The 14481-nt window shown below is 44.6% G+C and overlaps 1 protein-coding gene across 1 annotated transcript in view; it reads right to left on the bottom strand.

Annotated features, from left to right (window-relative positions):
- JAKMIP2 (janus kinase and microtubule interacting protein 2) overlaps positions 1 to 14481 on the bottom strand; it is a 185799-nt gene that overhangs the window by 27806 nt on the left and 143512 nt on the right. Inside the window, exon 19 of the mRNA XM_078650655.1 lies at positions 4709 to 4774. Within this exon, the coding sequence (XP_078506781.1) occupies positions 4709 to 4774 (66 nt within the window). The remainder of the gene's footprint in view (positions 1 to 4708; positions 4775 to 14481) is intronic.

Below are 14481 nucleotides of genomic sequence, written 5' to 3'. Positions count from 1 at the left end.
ACCTCCCCAGTGCTGCGCTGTCCATTGGAACTAGTGCTGAATGGACGTCCAACGGTCGTGCGCAGCACTGGGGAGGTAGTGGCCGTGACGACCGTTGGCCGACGGCAGCAATTAAGGGGTTAATTATAAATAAAAATAAATAAAAATATTTATTTATGTTTTTAAATATAAATTAAATTTATTAATTTAAGTAATTTTTTTAATAAGTATGAGTATAGGAGTATATGTTTTGGTGTACTGAGGTATATGTTTTGGGGTGTTTGGGTATTTTTTGGTTTTAGGGCAGGGTTTGGGTTTTGGGGTACAGGGGTGTTTTTAGGTTTCAGGGCTAGGTTTGGGTTTTGGGGTACAGGGGTGTTTTTAGGTTACAGGGTAGGGTTTGGGTTTTGGGGTACAGGGGTGTTTTTAGGTTTCAGGGTAGGGTTTGGGTTTTGAGGTACAGGGGTGTTTTTAGGTTTCAGGGTAGGGTTTGGGTTTTGGGGTACAGGGGTGTTTTTAGGTTTCAGGGTAGGGTTTGGGTTTTGTTGGGGTACAGGTGTGTTTTTAGGTTTCAGGGTAGGGTTTGGGTTTTGGGGTACAGGGGTGTTTTTAGGTTTCAGGGTAGGGTTTGGGTTTTGGGGTACAGGGGTGTTTTTAGGTTTCAGGGTAGGGTTTGGGTTTTGGGGTAAAGGGGTGTTTTTAGGTTTCAGGGTAGGGTTTGGGTTTTGAGGTACAGGGGTGTTTTTGGGTTTCAGGGTAGGGTTTGGGTTTTGGGATACAGGGGTGTTTTTAGGTTTCAGGGTAGGGTTTGGGTTTTGGGGTACAGGGGTGTTTTTAGGTTTCAGGGTAGGGTTTGGGTTTTGAGATACAGGGGTGTTTTTAGGTTTCAGGGTAGGGTTTGGGTTTGGGGTACAGGGGTGTTTTTAGGTTTCAGGGTAGGGTTTGGGTTTTGGGTTACAGGGGTGTTTTTAGGTTTCAGGGTAGGGTTTGGGTTTGGGGTACAGGGGTGTTTTTAGGTTTCAGGGTAGGGTTTGGGTTTTGGGGTACAGGGGTGTTTTTAGGTTTCAGGGTAGGGTTTGGGTTTTGGGGTACAGGGGTGTTTTTAGGGTTAAGGGTTGGGTTTGTGATTAGGGCTAAATAAATTATAGTTACCATTTATAAATTAATTAAAATATATTTATTAAATTAAATTAATTATATTATATTAATTACATTTTTAATTAAATTAATTAAATCAAAAAAATTATTTTAATTAATTTAATTTCATTACAATTTTAAACATATTTAAATTAAAATAATTTCATTATATTAATTAATTAAAATGAATTACAATTTTTATTAAAATTAAATTAAATAAATAGATTTAAATTTATTAAATTAAATTAACTACTATTTTAAAATGTATTTTAATTAAATTAAATAAATTAAATTAATTAAATTAAATTAATTACATTTTTTTAAAAAAGTATACTTACATATACTTACGATGTAATGCCATGCGTTGTAATAGCATCTGCGATGTAATGCCATGCGTTGTAATGGCATCCGATGTAATAGATCCTGCGTTGTAAAAATTCCGATGTAACGGAATGCGTTGTAATAATCTGCGATATAGTGACACCAATCCTTCCTTTTCCATGTTTGCAGAAACGTCTGTTAGCAGGTGTGTTGTTCTTGTTACCTCACAGGGTCTTCTCTGTTGGCTGTGTCACTCCCTCCTCTGAGATTGATTTAACCACGTTCCATAGTTGGGCCTGAGGCATTCACCTAGTGCCAGCATTGTCCAAGGCTACCTTACCAACCAATTTTGGGTGCATTCTCCATTGCCCATCGACTGAATGCAGCGTAGTCCCTAGCTTCTACATTTTAATATTCCTATCAAAATGGCTGCCTATTTAGGCTTTGGTGGAGCAAAGGGAATGCCATAAAACAGGGCTCCGCCAATCTTGCAGTTTCCCTGCTCTTTTTAGAGTCGGGTAAAATTGCTGGGTAAACATCCCCAGAATTTCCGCTTGCTCCGCTGGCAGTAACCCTGACCAAGCCCTACGCCTGCCACAGATCCGCTGGGTCACAGTGATGGTTGTCCAACCCTCCATTTAGAGCAGCACAACAGTTTTCCTGCCCGTGTTCACCATTAAGTGCACAGCAGACATGGAAAATGATTAGTGCAAGGAAATAACTCCCTGCATGTCATGGCCATTAGTTTTTGTTTTTAAGGCACAATCTAATCTAATTTGCCAAATGGGCTCTTTAAGAATGGGACCCACTCGGCAAGCCACTACTATGAAAATAGTTGCCAGGATGGTGGCTTCCGTCACTGCAGTGAGATCCCGGCCAGACAGGAAAAGATCTCCAAACCAGTGGCGTAGCAAGGGAGGACGGTCTGCTCTGTGCAGCACTTTTTTGGGGGGCGGCACTGAGCGCAAAGTAATTGTTCTTTTTTTATTTTATTAGTCATCTTTCGTCTACCGCCCCCAAACAGCGGGTAGCGCTCTGCAAGAGTGACATGGGTCATGACTTCCACCTCTTAGGCGTGACAGTGGGACACCCACCAAGGGCAACATTGGACATTAATTTCAACCCTGCTGTACAGAAGGGTAGGACATGTCTAATCAATTAGGACAACCCCAGGATGACTTTGGCATGGTTCTAGTAATAGACTAAACACAGGAAGATAATATCTCACGATTTGAAGTGTGAACTTAGCGGCAGTCAACATACAATGGCCTCATGCACAATGGCCTGGGTCACGAAGCAGTCACTGTGTTTGACCAGCAACTGGTTTGCTAACCAGGGTTTATTTAGCACTGATCAATCGACCCACAAGTGAACTTTCAGTAAGATGAGAGGAATCCTGCTCCATTAATACTAAGGAGACACAAGTCAGTCTGTGACTGCTATCGAATGGGCAGGGAATGCGGGGAAGAAGGACTGCGAAAATTCAGTTTTTTTCAATTGTACCCTCTTTTCCTTGAGGGAAACCTTTTAGCAGGAAGAGATGCAATCCAATCAGGAAAAATAACATCAGTGGTCTGCTGTGTGCTCCCCAAAGGCCAACAGCCCATATTCTCAAAGTAAAAGCTGACCCTCATGGACAGTTTCTACTTTGAGAAATGACATCTTCCCCTTTTTGGTGTCGGTATCCAATCAAAGTTTTGCAGCAAACCACTGATAGATTGCATTGAAAATTATTATGTCAAGGGTGCCCATTTCGGGCACCCTTTTCCTAACAACTTGCAAGGGGTTGTAAAGTGTACATTGTGACTCACAAAGACATTTGTCTTTGATATGTTGCAAATCTGGATTTTTCAAACATAAAGTCTGCCTTTTCCAAAATTGCAGGCTGTGTGCATAACAAGCTCAGCAAATTCTGTTCAAAAAATTAAAACTTCATTCTAAGATTGGGTGGTGTCCTGTATAGGGAGTGCTCCTACATCTGGCTCATGACCTCCACATACATGCTTATCAGCGCGGGGAAACCTGTCTACACGGGTAGTCTGAGAAGTCGACAAGTTGATGCCTCCAAAATGCAAGGCTGGTGCTGTCTCATCAGTCTGGGTCAGTGTCAATCATATAACAAGCCAATGCTTGTTATATGATTGACAATGACCCAGACTTACTGGACCTTTAGAGACTATGGCCAGTGCATACATCAGGGCCTCCGTCCTTCTGACACCACTAACTGAACCTAAAGTTATTCTAGCTCAGAGTCCAAGGGACTCTTACAAGATTGTTTGTGGACCATGGTAAAGGGGAACAACCAGCAGTTTGGCAGCCAGAGTGCCTGTTGGTTATTCTATACACAAAACCGTACTACAATATGGAGAGATATGAAATAAAAGTAAAAGAAAGAAGGAAGGAAGTTCAGGAGTAATTTCTAGCAAGACCAAAAATCATGTAACATTTGCGATTGCAAAGGGGAGATCCCCCTCATCATTGAATATCGAATAAAAGAAAGTTGTTTATCAGATTTCGACAACAGATATCAGGTGCTCCCTTGGCATCCAATAGAAATATTCCATAAAACATAGTGCCATCTTTTGGCAATGTTATTAAAGTACTAAGGTTCACAGACGGGGTACCCTGCCTAAACGTGGCGGTGTACCCTGTCCAACAACCTTACTGCTTCCCAGCTCTGCTTACAGTCACATTGGCATTGGGCCCTCAATCTGTAGACATCAGATTGTCTGCCTTAATGGGGTCACACATTCCATAAGTTTCATTTTCTGTTCAGGACCACTCAGGTGTCCTAAACAGGAAAGAAAATTTACCTTTATGAATAGGGAGAAATCTTCAAGCATGGCAGGGCCATTTCTACTATGGGAGTTTGTTTAAAGAAAATACATACTTTTTTTACCTGAATTGCTCACTCACGTTAAATAAATTGGTAAATGTAATTGGAAAAAGTTACCCTATTTGACCAAACCTATACAAAATATGGTGAGTTGTACTCTGTAATTACATCCCTCTTAAACCATCTAGAATGGAGGACAGCCCGCCAAAAATAAATAAGCCCCAGACTTATGAAAACAAGTGCACAGTAATTACATGCAACCACAATAAAACATAACTTCACAAATAATTCCCAAGTATTTTTGGTGAAGAGCGCAGTATTTTTCTTTTGCTCCTGAAAGTCACTGCCTAACACAAAGTAGGGTGTGTAGCATTGGGCAACTCCAGTAGAGGGCGCATGTCTGCTGAGGCTAAACTTCGATGGGTAACCACTCACCTTTTCTTCCAGGTCCTTGATTTGTCGCTTCTGGATATCTGTTTTATCTTCAAGATCCCGTATTCTCTGAAAATTGAATAGGGAAACTTTAGAGCTGCAAAACGGCAGGAGCAGACAGTTGTTATACCTGACGGGCATGTGTGCGCTGTGTTGTGTTGGATGGAGAAACAGTGACACAAGTTGAAAAATGTTGGATCAGAAAAAGGAACAGACACTCATCTGTAATTTACACATGTAAAGCTACAGTTACAGTCGATTATTCCTCAATGCTCACAAAACATTAAATGAAGAAAATGTCTTACTCCCACTCCCCTTTTGGGTTTCATACAGATAGAAGGGTGTGCCTCTTGTGTCCCTAAAACTGTTCATATTGTGAGCATCATATGAATGGGGAGATCACTATATAAACCAGGGATTGTGACATGTATACCTGTGGTGGGCAGATACATGTGTTCCCCTGGTTTGTGAAAATTACCAGATGTGTATATTACATGGGTAATTGTTAGACCTGCACTCTTCAGGTAGTGTTTCCCTAAACATTTTGCTTTTTTCTCCCGTGTTTTGCTGATTCTCTTCTAGTGGCCTTTGGGTTCTGGGCCCTTCCCCGCTATAAATGCAGTGTTAAAGTGCACGCGTCCTTGCTATACATGTTTGGAAGTGGTGTTTGCCTGATGTTTTCATGTGTCCAGCCTGCCATTGCAGGCCGGTGTGCGTGTTTGCACCTACAGTGTTTCTAAACATGTGTCCAACCTGCCATTGCAGGTCTGTGTGTGAGCAAGTGCGCTACTATTCAGGCAGGCCTTTCTAAATCTCTAGTCATCCTGAGAGGACCTTTCACTACCACTGAGCACCCTTAAGGGGTCAATTGAGTGGTAGGTGAAAGGCAGAGGAGGTACATGTGTGTTCCCTGCCCAGGTAGTGAAGAATACCCATGTGTGTTTTCACTACCTATGAGGTTTGCTATTCCCATAGGGTAACATGGGCAAAGGGGTGAAATTACTTCTGGCTGCAATAGTGGATTGCAGTGGAGCAGCCTCATAATGTTTCCTATCATTGAATTTGCCGTTACAAACCCTTTCCAGTGGTAAAGGTGGTTCGGTCAGGACTAGTGTAGAACTGACACTTCTAGTTTGTGGACTTATCTGTGCTCTAAAACTCTTTGTATAACTTTGTGATTGGCTCCAATCCACACTGCAGGTCGGAGGAGCACATCTAGGCATTCCCCAGTGAACGCTATAAAACACTGAGCATGCAACTTGAAGGGCAGGCCTCTGTTATTTGCATGACTGGCTGGATAGACTGGAGGAAGAGGTTTTGACACTTGGCCTCTGAGGCCAAATCATGGGTCCACTAAAGATTACAATCAGCATTCCACAGCCTCATGGCAAACAGGACTGAAATTCAAGGGAGACATCTGTAGTTCAAATGTGACCCTTTGAACCACCCCAACTTCAAAGGCACACTACAGTATAACTACTGGTGCTATACTACAGCAGGGCAGAGATATGCTTGTGGGGACTTGGGACCGGAGCCCCTCTGTTGCACACTGGCAGAGGAATCTGTTATGAACAAGAAAGATTGCTGCCATTGAAAAGGACTGTGTGTCCTTCCTGAAGTGTGGCTGGCCTGGGCCAATATATCTGCTGCTGTGTGGCACCCTGAAGTATGCTCTCCAAGGGCTTGTTGGCTTGCTCCCTCTTCTTTCAGAAGTGTCAGGGATATAAAAATCTCCCACAAGGGACCCACACAATCTACTTGGGACACTGGGAAAGCGGTGCCCTCTTAAGTCCCCACGTCATCTGCTGGATCCCAACTGGTAGCGCTGCATGAGCATGGAACTAAGAATTGCACCTGGAGACTGGATTGCCTTGTGTCGAGCCTCAGAATTCTTGCCCGCATCTAAGACTTGTGGACTCTGCATCGTGGGGACCTCAGTACGTACAAGCATCTTGTTGGTGGTGAGAGGATTCACCGGTGGCAGGCTCCAGCGTGGCTCGCTTCGTCGATCATGCCGCATCTCTCTCATACAACATGCTGACTGCATGATCCTTGTGTGCAGTGTTCGATTGACAGATTATGACCCTCGGAGGTGTGGTGTGGTTCTGAAATTCTGGACCCTACTGTTATCACGATATCGAGATCCAATACCCGTGCCACAAAATATCAACGTACCATGACGAATTTGATGTCAACAGACCGATAATGATTAGGACATCATCCCTATGCATTTGCGTTATGATTGGGGGATGCCAACACCCTTAAATCATAGTTTCCGTTCCGAACCCTTAGACTCCATTTTGTGAATGGCATCCATCTTGTGTCTTGCCCTCATGATAAGTCAATTAAGTAAGGCCGAGTCTGATCTAAAAGGACACGTCCACCTTTCCTTGACTTCCCCCTGACCTGTCCCAACTGACTCCCTTGCCTCCAGCCAAACCTGTTTGGGCAGCTCCTCACCCAGTGGCCGAATACGATAGCATCAATGCACAACATACCACAAACCATTCACTACATCCAGATCATGTTTTTACACACAAACACACCTGTCCCCGCACCCTGTTTATGGCCAGTTTTATGACTAGGAGGTGCCTTTCTTTATTGGGGTTTCGTCGATATCTGATGGGAGTTCCGGGCCTGGCCGGGTAATCTATCACGAACTGGACGTCTAAAATAGGGGCTTGCCTACATGACTTCGCTCTTTTGTATTATTGTAGAAATATGTGTATAGCCATATCATAAACTCAGGAATTCTTGCTTGCAGCTATTATTTTTGTATATAAGGAGACGGCTGGTTCTGTAAAAACGAACAGTCTCCTGAGAACACACGATCCGCGTTTGTCGTGCTTCTAGGACACATGTTACTTGGTAGCTGCCAATAAAACTTGATCTCTAACTGTGACTAGAAGACTCCGTGTTTCTGTGGTCCAGAATAAGGGAGAACTCAGAGGTCTTCGGGTGTTATCCCCTGGCACCAGCGGGTTCCTAAAAACCCGTTACCTCAGTTGGCGCCCAACTCGGGGCGGTATCAAGCGGCGACGGTCCAAGCCAGATGTTCGTGAGGAGCTTCGTGTGAAAATTCCAGAGGACGGCCAGCCACTTCAGCGACCCCTGTATGTCAACGTGGTTCCGAAGGTCTTTGCTGCGAGGTTCCCCGCGTCCCGACGGCTACGAAGGACTGCTGCCCTGACTATCGCCTTGTTTTGGACCCAGTGATCCTTGGTAGAGCGAAACGATAGACGAGTCTTCTAGCGACGTCACAGATCTTCAAATACTTCAGTTAAGTATAAGTGGAGCGTCTCCCAGTCCTTAGTTTGTCCTTAGTTTTTGGTATCCTTGAGATACGCTTTAATTTGGTACTTGCAAGCCCCAAAGCCGAAGGACTCGTGTTTTCACGAGAAATATCGTAACAGATAATCCTTTGAAGTTTGAAGCTAGACTAGTGAGCGAAGATGCCTGGTTTTAGCAGACTTGGAAACTTGTTTTGTCTTGGTTGTAGTAAGGACTCCCGATTAGAGGATTCTTGTCCGGTTCCTCCAATTGGAACTCCAACATATGAGCTCTATGTAAAGCACGGCGTAGGTCCTATCACATATAATGAAGTGTGGATAAAATACACCCGCAAGGATGGTGTTTTAAAATGGCCCCAATATGGTAGTTTTGATTCAGAAATATTAGATAACCTAGAGGTCAATTTGTTCAAGAAAAAAGCCCGGCCGGCGATGTTTGACTCCTTTCGCTTATGGCGCAAAGAAGCCAAACAGAAAGAAATAAAATTAGCAAAAAAGAATAAAAGAGGAATGTCAATGGTGCAAGCTGCCGTTGCATACAGGGATAACGAGGAAGAGCAAGAAAACGAACAAATGCTTAGGAGCAAGAAACTAGCAGTAGATAAATGCTACCCGATGTTACCACATAAGGGACAAGGTCAAGAGGAGAGATCCGAGAAAGATCCATTAATGTCCCACTTATTAAGCTCACCTCCACCGTATGCGTTAGACGCTACGGCATCCCCAAAGCGTTTTACTATACCGCGCCCCGGCGCATGTAACACAGCTCTTGCACAAACGCCAGCTACTGTTCAGCTGGTTCCTACTTCACCGGCGCAGCCTTCTCAAAGGCCGCCGTCTTTGCTACATACTTCGTCTACTTCTACCACTTTGCCTACGGCTCCAACTGTTCCCTATGATACTACGTCTGCCACTGTTTCAACTTCCTCTGCTATTGCCTCTACTTCTTCTTTGCCTCAGCATGTCTTTTCCGATGCACTTGCCCTTCCGCAAGTTTCTCCTTCTACTAGACAAAGAGTGACAGGTACCGTCACTAGTCTGTTTTCACCTTTCTTCGGGTCGCCTAAAACGACCCCTAAAACAGAACATAGACAGTCACGTAGTCAACTGCCTGATTACGAGGAATGAAAAGTGTTGAATGAACTAGCCCGCCAATGGATTACGGATACTGTTAGATATGATGTTCAGCATGTTATGGACGTTTTTCGTCAATGGAATGCACCCACTCAGAGATACGTATTCGAAGAGATGTGTGTATATCTGTGCGAAGATGTGAAGACAAATGATCCCAAATGCACAATGGACGAACTATGGCGTACGCGCTTTAAGTTCTATGAAGGTATGATTGTAGGTGCAGATGTTGAGAAAGCGATAGAGTTATTGCTCTCTTATAGGAGTAAGGGAAACGTCTCTAGATCATTGCACGAAGACGACGTATCAGGTAGGAAAAGAGCGAGACAGTACCCCATGAGAGAGGTTCCTCCGGTTTGGAGGGAAGGTGATGCGAATGCAAATCCACCAATTCTGCCTCATTTCCAGCGTGTATGGGTACATGTCCCCTGGAAAAGATCCGAAGTTTTAGCACTCAAGCAGACACTACCTGATCCTCGTAAAAACCCGACTGGGTATTATAAGGAGTTATCGCAAACTGCAAGCTCATGTATAATGAATTTAGCGGATGTAGACATGTTGTTTGGGAATGTTGTCCCACATCCTTTATGGAGTAAAATTCGTCATACGAACCATGACCAAGAACTAGGTGACTCATGGGCAAACATTACCGCTACAGATGCTAGACAAATTGGTGGTTTCAAACCTGAGCCGTTAATAGCTGAACTTCCCGGTAGGATTATCGCGTACATGAAAACAATAATGCCTGAAGTACGCGTAAACTGGGATAAGCTATCTGCGTGTAAGCAGAAGAAAGATGAGAATGTGTCTGACTTTTTCACGAGATTTGAGGAGACTTTCACCGATCATAGTGGTCAAGATATGGCTACCGAGGGTGGTCAAAGATTGTTTGTAGACAAATTCGTACATAACTTACTTCCTGAACTGTGTAATAAACTAAAAGATTCAGAGAGTGCTTGGGCTGTCTCTACGTCAGCGCAGATTTTAGCTACAGCCCAGTACTATGAAAATAGGCGCAAAGACGAGCTAGATAAGGCAGACAAAAAGACGAAAGATTTAAAAACTAAAGTTCTTCTCCAACAGGCCTATCCGCCTCGTATGGCTAGTCAGCCCAATTATCAGCAACAACAGCAGTATTCGAGAAACGCGCAAGGAAACGAGTTTTCCCATCAACGTCTTCCGTATGGCCCGAATCAATGTGCATATTGCAAGGAAGAGGGTCACTTCAAAAGTAATTGTCCGGCTCTTGCGCGACGCTTAAACGGCGTTTCAGGTGTAAGGGGAAGAGGTGTTCAACATGCCCCTAGAGGTAGGGGTCGTGGAAATTTCTACCAGAACGCAGCTTCTTTTCCGCCTCAGAATTCCATGAACAGCTTTGACCAACAGAATAATGAATTGTCTAGGTCAGCTCAGTACTATGCTGACGACTATTACACCGAACACGACACTGAGGGTAATGATTGCTAGGACAGCCATGGACAAAGAGAGGGAGTCGTTTCAGTTCCAGTAGATCAGAATGGACTAAGCATGGGCGGATTTTGCGGATCCACGATTCACGAATTTGCGGATTCACGGATCGTGGATCCGCAAAATCCGCGGATTATGCGGATCGGCGGATTTGGGGGCGGGGCTTCCTCGAGTGTGTGGGCGGGGCCAAACGGACGGGCTTCCATGCGAGCGCACATGCCTCTTGTGTGTATAAAAGGTCAGAGACCGATCGGAGCAGCAGATTAAGAGACAGAAGCTCCTGGTCACAGGAACAGCACGGGGATTGCGCTCGTGAAAGTCAAAGATGCAAATGCCTCTGGCCAGCATCACAGAGGATTTTCGATGGTATATTTGGGAAGAAGGCACACCTGCCCAGCACCCACAATGCTCACGATTGTTTTTGGGCTGATGAATGAGTCACTGAATTTAAGCTTCAACTAGGGCACATGCTTTATTGATATCTGCAAGTGTTCCTCAAGTGTGTGGGCGGGGCCAAACGGACGGGGCTTCCATGCGAGCGCACATGCCTCTTGTGTGTATAAAAGGTCAGAGACCGATCAGAGCAGCAGATTAAGAGACAGAACCGTTTGTCACCATCATGAATAATTTACGATGGCGCCGGCGAGCTGCCAGCGCCATCCTGCAAAAGTTACTTAATTAGCTTCAACAGGAAGCTCCAACGGATAAAATAAAGCAGGCGCTCGAGCCCCTGCTGTATCTTATCTATTAGAGCTTCCTGTTGAAGCTAATTAAGTAACTATTTGAGGATGGCGCTGGCAGCTTGCCGGCGCCATCGTAAATAATTAGGCTCGCTTGAACTTTTGACCGCAAAATCCGCTCCGATCACGGATTGCGGATTTTCGGTAAATTCGCAAGAGTTCGCGGACCGCGAATTTACCGAAAATCCGCAAAATCCGCGATCGGAGCGGATTTTGCGCTCATGCTTAGAATGGACCTTATGTCGAGGTAATTGCCTCAGGAGTGTCAGAGCCATTTCTGCTGGATACTGGTGCTACAAAAAGTTCTATTATGCACTCGAAACTTCCTGGCGCACCTTTGTCTGGCGAAATGAATGTCCCAGTAGGTTTCTCTGGCGCCCCTGTTAGAAACCCGATCTCTAGTCCTATATCACTTTCTGTTGGCCCATGCGAATTAGAAGCACCCCTCATTTTGACAACAGGTTGCGGTGAAAATTTGTTAGGTTTGGATTTACTAAAGAGGTTGTATGCGACTTTATACTGTTCCCCCTTGGGAGTACAACTTACTTCAGGTAAGAAAGTCATTTCTCCAATGTATTTGTCAAAGGAAAATATTCCAACTGAATTGTCATCGCTTCCTGATATACTTTGGGTTAATGGTTCTAATGATGTCGGTCGTTTAGAGATAGCACCGTATGTCATAACTTTGAAAGCCAACGTTAGGTTGCCACGTATTCCCCAATACAAAATATCTAGCGAATGCGAAAAGGCGTTGTTGACGATCGTTTATGATCTGATCGATAAAGATGTTATCGAAGAAACAACAGGAAATGTTTGTAACAGTCCAGTTTTGCCCGTCTTAAAATGCACTGATCCTTCACATCCGCCTGTGTACAGGTTCGTGATTGATCTCAGAGAAGTGAATAAGGTAGTTATCCCGCAGTTTCCAGTTGTCCCCGACATTACTGCTTTATTGACAATGGTTCCAGCTTCAGCAGCTTGGTTCTCGGTGATTGACCTGAAGAACGCTTTCTTCAGCATCCCGATTGCTGAGGAGAGTAGGGATATTTTTGGATTCAGTTTAGGAGGACGAAGCTTCCGCTTCAAGTGCGCTCCTCAAGGCTACTGCGAAAGCCCATCAATATTCAGTCAGGCCCTGAAAACACAACTAGACACTATTGTTCTGCCAGATGGGTCAACTCTGATTCAGTATGTAGACGATCTGCTGATCGCTGCAGACACGGAAGAAATTTTCAGACAAGCCACGTTGTCATTATTGCGTCACTTATGTGACATGAAGCACAAAGTCTCTCTTTCCAAGCTACAATTTTGTCGACAAGAAGTTACCTACCTAGGTCACATCTTATCGAAGGAGGGAAGGAGACTGACACCAGAAAGAATACAGGCAATTGCAGAACTGAGTGCCCCAAGGACACAGAGAGAGGTTCGAGCCTTCTTGGGCATTACATCGTACTGTAGACAATGGATACCGAATTTCTCACTACTAGCTAAACCCTTGCTGACACTACTCTGCAAAGATACGCCCAATCCTATGCCCTGGTCTGAAGATTGTCAGACGAGTTTCCACGAGTTGCGTGATGCATTGTGTTCGGCTCCTGTGTTGGGAAACCCCAACTACAGTAAGCCTTTTTACATTATACGTCCATGAGAAGGAAGGTTGTGCATTATCAGTCTTAACACAACACTTTGGGAACAAACAGCGCCCGTGCGCGTATTTTTCGGCAACTCTAGACCCTGTGGCTAAAGCCCTACCAAGTTGTCTGAGGGCTACCGCCGCAGCAGCTGTCTGCATTCGACAGTCTGCTGGATTAGTCATGAATAATACTCTGATCGTTATGGTCCCGCATGCGGTAGACATTTTGCTAAACAGGACGAAGACACAACATCTCACTAGCGCTCGACTATCCAGTTACGAACTTACACTGTTAGCTAGTCACATCCACATAAAGAGGTGTGATACACTCAACCCCGCTACGCTACTACCCATCCCGACAGAAACAGACGAGATTGATAAACATGACTGCTGCTTTAGGACAGAAGAAGAGACAAAAGGGAGAGTAGACTTACAGGACACTCCCCTTCCCGAATGCAATGATACTTTATGGGTTGATGGTTCATGTTTCAAATTGCCGAATGGTGATACGACTGCAGCATATGCCGTAACGACATTACACACCATTATAGAGACCGCGCGCATTTCCCACAATTCTGCACAAGCTGCAGAGCTGATTGCGCTTACAAGAGCATGTGTGTTGGCGAAAGGAAAGCGAGTGAATGTGTACACTGACAGCCAATACGCCTTTGGTGTGGCTCACAGTTTTGGGAGATTGTGGCGTGAACGTGGGTTCCTTACGTCACATGGTGCAAAGATACAACATGGTCAGCTAGTTAATGAACTCCTTGAGTCACTGACCTTGCCACTACAAGTTGCCATTATGAAATGCAGTGCACACAAAAAGATTCAGGATGAGGTTGGCCGCGGGAATGCATTTGCAGACGAGGTTGCGAAAGAGACTGCAAGGAACACGATGAGTCGGATGTATGTTGTAGGTCCCGCTAGATGGATTACTGATGTGGGAATGTGTGAGGACACCATTGAAAGCGTGAAATCTATACAAGCCGAGGCGACTGAGAAAGAGGTGAATGAATGGAGAGAAAGTACAGGTAGATTAGATGCGAATGGTTGTTGGGTCGAATTGTCGGAACACCAGCGATGGCTATTACCTAACGCATATGTACTTGCAGTAGTAACAATGGCTCATGGAATTGCACACATCAGTTCGAGAGGAATATGTAAACTATTGGCCCCAGTATGGCAGAATAGCAATATCCCAAAATATGCAGAGAATGTGGTCAAAAACTGTATGGTGTGTTTAAAGTACAATCCCGGTAGGGGAACCCCAACTCCAGCTGGTCATTTTGCACCTCCAACATATCCGTTCGAGGTTTTGCAGCTCGATTTCATCCACATGGAGAGGTGCAACAATCTGAAATATGTGCTCGTTGTTGTTTGCGCTTTCTCCAGGTGGGTGGAAGCGTACCCCCTTAAGGACAATACCGCCTTGTCAACTGCCAAAGCCCTTGTCAAAGAGTTCTTCCCTAGATTTGGTATGCCTAGAATTGTCTGGAGTGATAATGGAAGCGAATT

Source organism: Lissotriton helveticus, chromosome 7, assembly GCF_964261635.1.
Source record: "Lissotriton helveticus chromosome 7, aLisHel1.1, whole genome shotgun sequence".
NCBI lineage: Eukaryota > Metazoa > Chordata > Amphibia > Caudata > Salamandridae > Lissotriton > Lissotriton helveticus.
Note: the sequence above shows the minus strand (reverse complement) of the source record. Positions and strands in the feature narration are given on the sequence as shown.